The 11,727-nt window shown below is 34.8% G+C and overlaps 1 protein-coding gene across 1 annotated transcript; it reads right to left on the bottom strand.

Annotated features, from left to right (window-relative positions):
- Positions 1 to 1,565: 1,565 nt before the first annotated feature.
- On the bottom strand, positions 1,566 to 2,555 carry LOC112628340 (olfactory receptor 4F3/4F16/4F29-like). Its single transcript, XM_025391107.1, has one exon. It carries the CDS (start codon positions 2,553 to 2,555, stop codon positions 1,566 to 1,568), a length of 990 nt encoding a protein of 329 aa, XP_025246892.1.
- Positions 2,556 to 11,727: the final 9,172 nt, after the last annotated feature.

Genomic DNA, 11,727 nt, shown 5'->3' with positions numbered 1-11,727 from the left:
AAAATCTCTGTGTCACCAAGATTCTAACTTTAAAAAACTGGGTGGTATCACCAATCTGGGTGAGAATGCAGAAAACTCCAGTTTCTACAGGGAAGGTGACAAGTTTCATAAAAGTTATATATGGAATTGCTCTTTCCAGTTATGTCTTCTGGAGTTCATGAAAGAAGCCAGGACTAGTGTTAGAAATATGGGAGGATATTTCAGACGCATGCAACACTTAGGATGAAAGATTTCAATGCATAAAAGCAAGGGGTACAAAACAGGAATGCCAACACATCTTTTCTCAAGTTCAAGAGGGTTTAATCTTATAGCTAAGATTCAGTGGCAAATTTGTGTGGGAGAGAGGGTGAAGATTTGTCAGTAATATTTCTTTCGGCCTTCAACATTATGCTTCCAATTCCTTACTAACAGTCTATTGCTGCCACTACAAGGATTGCTACAGGTCATTCTGGAGCTGATGAAGAGCAGGCCAGTTTCCTAAAAGGTTGTTTAATCCACACTTGAATAATAGCAGGTTCACATGACAGCCACTCCTACTTATTTGGTAACCCAGAGAAGCACTGAAATACTCTCTTTGAACAATTATATATACTATTTTTGAATAGTATATTCTTTGAATAATTATGTAAATTTTATCATGTGGAAAGTTTAATGTATTTCTTAATTTACAGCTTTATATCTCTTCATTTATAGACAGTTTTGTAATATATTTTGTAATTTCTACACTTTGTATTTGCTTTTCTTTAAGACAAGGTCTCACTCTATCACCTAGGCTGGAGTGCAGTGGTGCAATCATATGTATCATTTGCTTTTTATTTAGTTATGAACCTGGTTCACATAAAATGGAAATATTTTGCATTTTTATTTATTAATAAATCATTGTTTCTTCTTTTTGTCTCCAAAATATTTAATCCATTTATAATCATTTAATATTTATATACTTTTCAATATAAAAAATATAAAAAATAACTTGTTTAGGAAATAATTGGGATAAAAATAATTATCATGCACATCTTGTGGTAAAGCAATTTACATCTTCTGGTCTTGAAATATTTTCTTGGTTAATAATATTAAAGTTTCCTGAGTTGTCTCTCTATGATTTTCCTCAAATTTTACCTTCCAATTATAACTGAACAAATTAAGATGGCAAAAGCCTCAAATGCTCGAAGCTATCTAAGCAATTATCTTTACTTTGTTTTTCCCTCAGTATATAGACCCTGAGAAACTGAAAACATGAATACAGGTACACACGTGAATTAGAAGAGATAAACCTTTGAGAATCCATGCCAAGGAGAACAGCATCCAAAATTTGGTATTAATGGGAAATGTGCCCAGTATGTGAGATTTTAGCAATCACTATCACCAAAATCTCCAAAAATAAACAAGGAAGCTACATTCAGAGAGTGAATTCATTCCTCATCAATATTTTCAGGATTCTTAAAGCAAGGGTTCCCCGTGAAGAACTGACCAGATCAGAACAGAATCCGTTGAGGAGAGATTTCACAGTAGATATTGAAAAACACTAACTCAACTAAAATGATTTGTGAAATGTTCAATTAAAGAGATTAATTTCCAAGAATAGTCAAGATGAATCTGAATTTTTTTGGACTGGGAGAAAAAGAATTCTGCCTGATACTGAAAGCCCTAAGAAACAGTTTCCTCATTGCTACCTTCATGTCCTTATTTCTAAATGTGTAGATGACAGGATTCATAAAAGGAGTAATAAGGGTATCAAAGATAGCTAAAAATTTATCTATAGGTAAGGTAGGAAATGGCCACACATAGACAATAATGCAAGGACCAAAGAAGAAAACCACAACAGTGATGTGAGCTGTGAGAGTGGACAAGGCCTTGGATGAACCTCCTGAAGAGTGTTTACGAACTGTGACCAGAATAAAGATGTAGGACACAATCAAGATGAAGAAAGTGCCCATGGAGATGAAACCACTGTTGGCAGTGACCAGAAACTCCAGTCTGTATGTGTCTATACACGCGAGTTTGATAAACCGAGGAAAATCACAATAAAAACTATCCATTTTGTTGGGGCCACAAAAGGGTAAGTTTACAACAAAAGCCAGTTGGGCCACAGAATGGATGAGTCCAATGGTCCAAGCAACAGCCGTAAAAGAAATGCATGTTCTTAGGCTCATGATGTTCAGGTAGTGGAGGGGCTTACAGATAGCAATATACCGATCGCAGGCCATGACTATGAGCAGCACCATCTCTGTACCACCAACAGTGTGAATAAAGAACATCTGAGTAATGCATCCTTTCAAGGAGATGACTTTATGTTTTCTGAAAAGGTCATAAACCATCTTTGGGGTTGCAATGCTGGAAACACCTGTATCAATGAAGGAGAGATTTGCCAACAGAAAGTACATCGGGGAATGTAAGCGATGGTCTGAGATTATAGCAAGCATAATGAGAATGTTTCCCAGCATACTTGCTACATAAAACACTGTGAAAAACAGAAAAAGGAAAATCTGAATCTCCCAAGAACTCGTGAGTCCCAACAAGAAAAATTCAGACACCACTGAGTGATTTTCTCCATTCATCAACTTCATGTGCAAGGCTGACCTTGAAGTTACCTGAAGAATGAAGGAAGAAAAACATAATTTTTAAGTTGAAATTGACATTCTGGCTATGGAATAATGACACAAATGTCTACTACTCTGCTCAAGATTACAAGGTGATCTTGCCATGTTATACAGTTAGAATTTACATAGTACAAGGTTCATGGAGAGCCAGCCCCAGAACTTTTTCCACACTTAGATACTTGGTATTCTTTAATCATGTAGGCTCAAATATAGTTTGGGCTTTACTGTATAATTAAGAAGAGAAAATGTAAATAAAGTCATCTACAAACTTAAAGAGAGATAAATCAGATAGTAGAGGGACTTGTTCTTCCTAATTTCTACATGGAAAAAAATGCTACAGAATGAAAAGTGCAAACATTGGGAAAAGTTATTTATTTTTGTTGTAAAAGTTACTTATTTTGTATATATGTAGCCACCTTACTACACTTTGTAGTTTTTTACTGAAATATCTTGGGTTTTGTAGCTTGACAATCATGTCATCAGCAAAAAGAGATAACTTATTTCATTTTTTAATTTTTGTTGGTTTGATTAAAACTATATTCATTTCATTACCTCCTGATTAAGTTGGAAGTGCTATTATACTTTTCTATTCTCTTAATGGTTACTATCCTTTTTCTAGTGATACAATTCTGCACTCTTATTTTAAAATACATCAACTATTTTCCTCAACAACATGTTCTGTTTCCTTTCTACTTTGCTGAAACACCAATTAAGATGACACCTTCAAAATACTTTTCTCCCCTGTTTACTTTTCTCCTCTTTCCTCTTCAATTAAGTCAATTCTTTTTCATCCTTCTGGAATTACTATTGGTTTTACGTATTGATTTTCATACCTCCTGTATCTGTCCTTCCTATTTTGTTTTCTTTCATGATTTTCATCTCATTATCTTTATCCTATGTGCTTTAAGATATACATTGCACCTAATCTTCCAGCCTCAAATTTGGATTTCAAAAATAATCATCTGGTCAGGTGTAGTAGTTCATGCTTATAATCCCAGCACTTCGGGAGGCCAAGGCAGGAGGATTGCTTGAGCCCAGGAGTTTGAGACCAGTATGGGCAACATAGTGAGACCCCACCTCTACAAAAAATAAAAAGATTAACCAGGCATGATTGTACATGTCTGTAGTCCCAGCTACTTGGCAGGTAAGGTAGGAGGATCACTTGAGTCCAGGAGTGCAAGGCTATCCCAACCTGGGCAACAGACCTAGATGCTGTTTCTAAAAAAAATTTTTTTAAATTAAAAAGAAATCATCTAAGCCAAGTACAGTGGCACATGCCTGTAATCCCAGCTAGTATGTAGGCTGAGGCAGGAGAATCACTTGAGCCTAGGAATTCAAGGCTGTAATGTACTATGATCACACCTGTGAATAGCCACTGCACTCTAGCCTGGGCAACACATACAGACCTCATCTCAAAAAAAAATTTTTTTTTAATCATACTGTCTTTAAACTCATCTTCTGAATTGCTCTGCTCCAAAGAATCTTGTCTATGTTGCACTTGAATCTCTTTGCATGCTATTATTATGTTTTATTAAAATAAGTATCTGCTTCTACCAGCAGCCCTGTATCAAAGATCAGCCTAATACTACATATATTTAATATATGCTTTAGGCATACAAATTATGAGATTTGAGAAGAACATTCAGAAATACATGCCAACTACCTGATTTCAACAACTACTCAATATATCCAGCCTAGTCTGTTATTTTGTACACTCTAATCTCTCCAGAGATGTAAATGCCATCTAAAATACAGCGGTAGGCTCCTTGTTGTGTTGTTGTAATAATTACTTGAGTTTTACAAAAGTGCCTTAAAAAATCTTTGAAATAAATAAATACCACCATATTGGGTTTGAAGTAAACTCTAATTCTCAATGACAATATTCTAACTTATTGCTTGTGATGAAGCAATTAAAGAAAAGTTGGTGAGAATCTGATATTTTTTAAGGATCCAAACTTAAAATTGAACTCATCTCAAATATTTTCCATCACAATACAGGCTGACCTTGAAGACAAGTAAAATTTTCTCTACAAGATAACAAAGAATGACAATTTAAAATAAAAATTCAATCATGTTAATCTTTTCAAATCTCAATTTAGGGTATTAGATAGTTTATTTAAACCCATGTGCTTTCCTCCTTACATTTAATAATCTGGGCAGACAGGTAATATATTTGTTAAAAATGAATAACTGGTCAAACTCCTGGGTTTAAATATGACTTAACCATTTACCCTCCCATTTTTCCCTAACCTTAGACAACGTATCTATCTCATTGTATCTAAGATACTGTCAAATTGAGTAATAATAGTTCTGGCCTCAAAATTTGCTATGGGTAAAGAGCTTAGAGCAGTTTTTGACACAGCAAGAACTCAACACTGTTAGCCGTAATGACACTATTATAAACATCCTGAGTGGCACTAAATTTGTCTGGTAGTTCACTTAACTCTCAAACTTCTCCTTTTGTCATTCGCTAGTTTTTCATCATTCCTTCACTACATAAATAAGAGCGTTATTTAAGATCTTGCCTCGTTCTCCTCCTGTAATGGGCTTTCTGTTTGGTCTTATTATACCCTCCCCCTAAAACTTGACCACTATGTGAAAGGCAATATATATGGAAAGATCTAGTAGTATTGCTAGCATATAACTTCTAGTTGAATCTGAGTAAGTATATCATTCATCCCCTAATTCTTTCCTAAACAATACAGCCGTATTTCCCTCAGCCTACTAAGCACTATTACCTAGATATTTATATATTACATGCACATATAAATTTCACATGACAACAACAAAACCTATAATTACCTCTCTAATCCCCAATGCAGTTTTCCTCAAGATTTACTATATTATCACAAGCATCTCATCTGTCCTGCTCCTCTCAAATCTCTCATTTGTTTTCAGTGACCATTACTGAAATCCTATAATTCAGGACAACTGACTTCTCAATTTCTCCTGAATATGGCCATGAGATTACTTCTCCTAAGTAGCCCTTTGATCGTATAACTAGCACTGCCAAAAACTGTTCAGTGGGTCTCATTACCTCTGAAAATACAAATTCCTAATCTAGAATCTACTGTTGTAATTTGGCTTTATACCATATTGCTAGTATAATCTCCCTTTATACTCCTACTTTTCAGAAATATTTATTCCTCCTAATACTATCTGCTCCACTGCCAATCGATGACCCCCTTGCCTCCACGTTTCTAAAACTGGTCTCATGAGAATCACCAAATACCTTAGAGTAACTAAATCTTAATCCTCATGATCTCTCTGCATTATTTCACACTGTTCACCATTTCCTACTGTCTGAGAAATCATGTAGATAGTGAGATATGCAAAACTTTTATCATCTTCTCCTATTGGTAATGTCTATTCTACAGGCTGAATCTAAAGAGGATATCTCTTCAAATAAGAATTCTAACTAGAGCCGGGCGCGGTGGCTCAAGCCTGTAATCCCAGCACTTTGGGAGGCCGAGACGGGCAGATCACGAGGTCAGGAAATCGAGACCATTCTGGCTAACACAGTGAAACCCCGTTTCTACTAAAAAACACAAAAAACTAGCCGGGCGAGGTGGCGGGCGCCTGTAGTCCCAGCTACTCGGGAGGCTGAGGCAGGAGAATGGCGTGAACCCGGGAGGCGGAGCTTGCAGTGAGCTGAGATCTGGCCACTGCACTCCAGCCTGGGCGACAGAGCGAGACTCCGTCTAAACAAACAAACAAACAAAAAGCATTCTAACTAGAATCATCATTGCTTAGAGACCAAAGAGCAGATCATACCTAAATGCACAGTGCACAAACTTTAAATATACACAAATTACAAATCTCAAAATCTGCTTTGGCATTCTGTTGAGTGTTTCAAAATTGTTTTCTTTACTCCTTTACAAACCCTCAGACATAATCTACTAAGGACGATTATTTAGGATTATTTACTTCTGCTAAATCCTCTGTAGAGATAGAAACTACTACTATTCTCCAGATAGTGGTCTTTTATACGAGTGAAATCATGCCCAAAAATCCATCAACTAAACTTACTAGTCAATGACTCAGTCATAGAGTTATTTAACTATTTACCTCTCCTTAATTTTATGATATCCATAATAAACACTTTTCTGTTATTAATACCATCTCCTTTCTCAACCCTTTTAAACACATTGGTTGTTCTTCTTCACTATCTACACATCATTTAGCACATTAGCACATTAAGGAATGTGCTAATAAATCTTGGTGATAAAACATTAATAAGGGTCTCTCTAACTACAAATATAATCCAATTATTTCCTGAATCTTGAAGGTCATACTTCTGTTAATTCTGATCTCATATTGGGCTTTAGAAAACAATGTTATATTACAGATGTACTATATCCTCTGGAAATCAAGATATTTTGTGTTAGAATATCATTAGTCCTGATGATTAGCCCTTTCAGTTAAAAACTCATCTGAATTGAGAATGCTCCTATTCTCTCACATAATTACAACTAAGTCAATTTTCTCAAGTTCTGTCCTACCATAAATGCTGCTTGTTACTTTTTATCCTTTTCATTAACATTTCCTCCAGGAAACAAATACCAAAATTTATACCATGCATTTGCTTTTTTCCTTACAGTTTATAGCCTTTAAAAATCTTTCATATTTTTTGTTATAAAATAGCCCATGAAGAATGTAGGAAAGGTAATATGATCCACATTTTACAGATTAGAAAATAAGGACTTGAATAGATTATATGGATTGCCTGATTTTGCACACCTAAGTATCCAATTCAAACCCAATTTTGCAATTGCTTTTTTAAAATGCAAATGATTAAAAAAGACTATCTGAAGGAAATGTCAAAATTTTAACAGTTGCCATTTTTCTATGGCGGGACTATAGGTGTTTTTTTCCTCTTCTTCCTACTTTATTTTATAAATTTTCTACGGTACACATGCATTTCTCTTTAAAGAAAAACATTAAAGAGCAAGTTGACTTCAGATTCCAAGCATTCTTCACTATGATACTCTGTAGGTCACCGACAATCTAAAGTCAAAGATTATTTTCAGGGGCAGACAGTTTTCAGAAGTATCTTTTACTATCTGAGTACTCAACAGAATTTCAATGAAGGCAAAGTGGGTCTTGAGTGTCTCTTGCCTTATCTGCAGCTCCTCTACCATCTCTTGCCATACCATCATCTACTCCTACTCTGGTATCTACCATTTCATACTTCCCCTTTGGCTGTCCAGTAACTTCCACTACATCTTTCTCTCACAGATCTAGTCTCCACTGAGTTCTTAGCCTTCAGAATTATTCTTTCCAGATACTTTCAATTAGCCTATTTAATATTGAGCCAGCTCTACATGAAGTCATAGGAGGAAATCAATGCAGTTAGTTGCCTGGGTTTATGTAAATTTGATTCATCATATTTTTATTTTAGTTATATATGTCCCTAACTGTGCTATGCTTCCTGATTATTCCAGGCTGCTATAACTCTCCGCTCTCACCCTGCCCTCCTTGCACAGCAGAATAAGGGACGTCAACAACTCAGAACTCAGCTTCTAAAATGTTGCCTATAGCTGATCTCAGCTCCCTATGGCAACGTTTTTAAATGATAATTGATGTTTACCCTATTTTACTGTCTTCTTCGTCTGTATAACATCAATAAAAAAACAACAGATGAATCTTCTCTGAGCCTTGAAATGATTCATACTCTATGAAAATGCCGTTAGTCCTCTTTGCAAAGAAGCACTGTGGGACCCAAAACTGTGTCTTACCTGAGTTAAACCAACGAATCTAATCTATTCTCCTCGGATGATGGGTTAATTCCTTTTGTGAAAAGATAACAGCTTCAACTACATGAGAGTTACAATTTCTAAAAGAAAGAAAGAAAAAGTAGTTTAAGTAATGCTGAGAACTAAAAATGACAAAAATTGGGAGTTTGTAACACAGAGACTGATGACATCACTTAGGAATTTATTTACCGTGAAAAGCTAAAAGGAAATACAGAATAAAAGAGTTGAAAGAAGCAAGGAATAGAAAGAATGAAAATATTATGGTGTTTCCTCCTCCTCCTGGAATATGTTCTTCTGTTTGGAATCCCACTCTTCATTCAAGATCTAATTTAATGTCACGTTCCCCAAAAACATCAGCAACAGTCATAGTCTGTTCATTTTTATACTCTCCTCCACGCCTTGCCCAGAATACACATGCAGTGAACATGTTGAATGAGAATTAAATTATAAATTAAATTAAGAGGAGAAATATTTACTGAGCAATACTCAGAGATAGATCAACTATCCAAGGATAGGTTAGATTAATGTCTAGTCTGCTAAACTGTAAAACATTTGTTTTACATACATTTTACAGTATAGTACATGAAGTAGGAGCATTTTTCTAGGTTCAGAAGATGATAATTTCATGTTCTGACTGAGGTTGTAACCTTTTCCAAAACAAAGAGTCTTATGTTGTTTTTTGCAAGTAAAAAAGATTCTACTTAACAACCTTGAATATTGGTGACCAAATGATGGTACCGAGTCTTGGGAATAGCCTGTCCTCTCTTGATTGGATTTTCCTGGAAATTATACCTCAGAGTCTACACTGATTTTCACCCAGGGAATAAAAAGTACAAAAGAATAGAAGAAAAGTACCTGCTGGGTATCAAGTGTAATGGTGTCTTGGATGAATGTACAGAAATATTTTTGCTTTAAAATAAGTCAATAGAAGTAACTGACTGAGAAATCCAGCACTTTTAAATACTTGGGAAGCAGAGCTGGAAGGAGAAAGAGTAACTACTTGAGAAACCACAGAATATAAAATTAAATTTAACTTTAGCAATTTTGAATTTTTAGATGCTTTGAGTTCCACAAGGCCCAAAACCCAGGCCCTTAGATTACAGAAATTTTCCATTATAGAGCACTGTCAAATTATAACATATTAATTACTAAAGTATAAGAGGATTGTGATATCACAAAGCTTTCACATAAATATACCTTTTCTGTAAAAACCTTCCTTGACTGTATTTAGTAAGAAGTTCATATACTCTTCTTTCACAGTCCTCTGATCTTTCCTTCTGTTTTTATTGTTACCATCATTCCTCAGATATTATTGCTTCATATTAACTCCTACCAAGGGCTACCATTGATCAGTCTCAAGACCATCACCACACACCACTATAACCTAGTCAGTAAAGGCAAGCAAGCAGCAGGGTACTATGCAGAACACACAGTCAATATTTAATAATAAATCATCTTTAAAATCTGTTTGACCAATTTTTCTAATCTAGCTTAGAATAAATTTTACAATCAATAAATGTAACCAAATAGTTGATCCCTCTTAAACACAGCCACTACCAACAAACAGCTATTACAATAATTCAATAAAGTAAACTATTGTCTGGGATTTACATATTTACATATTTTTAGATAATATCAAAATTGACTTTAAAATCCACTAATATGCTATTTACAAGACACATACTTAAAAACATAGAGATATACAAAGGTTGAAAGTAAAATAACAGGAAAATTATATACCAAAAAGAAAAGCAGCATGGCTGTATTTTTTCAAATAATAAATAAATAAAGTCAAAAAGTATGAATATAAATAATAAAAGGCTGAATTCACCAGTGACATTCTAAACTTGTATACAATTAATATAAGAGCCTCAAAATGTGTAAAGAAAACATTGATCAAATACAACACTTTTTCGACATAAGAGAAAACTGAAATATATTTCTTACACCACTTATAGGTCAAGCAGAAAAAACTAGAAATGCTATGGATCTGAACAATCATGAGCAATGTTAATTACTAAATAAACAATCGTGATCTAATTTAAATACATGGAACTCTATTCCCAACAATTAGAAAATATACATTTTTTTAAACACACATGGAGCAATTACAAAACTTACTAGGTAAAAGAATATAAATGTCAACAAATTCCAAAGAATATGACCTCAACCTCTGAAAACAATGCTATCAACTTTTAAGTTTATAGAAGATACATATTTTTAATTCCCATACATTTGGAAACTTTAAAACTTCAAAATAGTTTGTGTTTTAATGAAGAATTTGTAGAAATTTTTAAAAACACAAAACTGAGTATGTGGTTCAATGAGATACCATCTCATGCTAGTTAGAATGGCGATCATTAAAAAGTCAAGAAACGACAGATGCTGGAGAGGACATGGAGAAATAGGAACGCTTTTACACTGTTGGTGGGAGTATAAATTAGCTCAACCATTATGGAAGACTGTGGTGACTCTTCAAGGATCTAGAACTAGAAATACCATTTGACCCAGCAATCCCATTATTGAGTATATACCCAAAGGATTATAAATCATTCTACTATAAAAACACATGCACACATATGTTTATTGCAGCACTGCTCACAATAGCAAAGTCTTGGAACCAACACAAACGCCCATGAATGATAGTCTGGATAAAGAAAATGTGGCACATATACACCATGGAATACTATGCAGCCATAAAAAAGGATTAGTTCACTTCCTTTGCAGGGACATGGATGAAACTGGAAACCATCATTCTCAGCAACGTAACACAAGAAGAGAAAACCAAACACTGCATGTTCTCACTCATAAGTGAGAGTTAAACAATGAGAACACATGGGCATAGGGAGGGGAACATCACACACTGGGGTCTCACAAAGGATAGGGTGCTAAGGGAGGGATAGCATTAGGAGAAATACCTAATGTAAATTACAGGTCGATGGATGCAGCAAACCAACATGGCACATGTATACCCATGTAACAAACCTGCACATTGGGCACATGTACCCCAGAACTTAAAGTATAATAATAAAAAGAAAAGAAAAAAACTGAACATGTGGTTGTGAAAGCTTATGTGTACCTCAATGGAAATACATACATGAGAAAGGAAGAAAGCCAAAAAATTAAGTGTCTAACTTTCCAACATAGAAAGTTGGAAACATAGAAAGTAAGAAAAAGGACACAATAAATTCAAATAAATTAGACAGATAAGAGTAAAATCAAAGATACCAAAACTAAAGGAAAAATGGGGAAGACCAACAAAGCTAGAAGTTGGTTCTTTGAAGAGACCAATAACAAGGCAATCCTCTGTTCAAGGTAACACCCACAAAATACAGGAAGAGACAGAGAGAAAGAGATAGTCAGAAAGAGACAGA

The sequence above is a fragment of the Theropithecus gelada genome, chromosome 7b (genome assembly GCF_003255815.1).
Source record: "Theropithecus gelada isolate Dixy chromosome 7b, Tgel_1.0, whole genome shotgun sequence".
In the NCBI taxonomy this organism is placed as follows: Eukaryota; Metazoa; Chordata; class Mammalia; order Primates; family Cercopithecidae; genus Theropithecus; species Theropithecus gelada.
This window is presented reverse-complemented; position numbering and strand designations above follow the sequence as displayed.

What these genes read in the sequence shown, in the direction of transcription:
- LOC112628340 (XM_025391107.1), bottom strand. Translation starts at nt 2,555, where the DNA reads ATGAATGGAGAAAATCACTCAGTGGTGTCTGAATTTTTCTTGTTGGGA.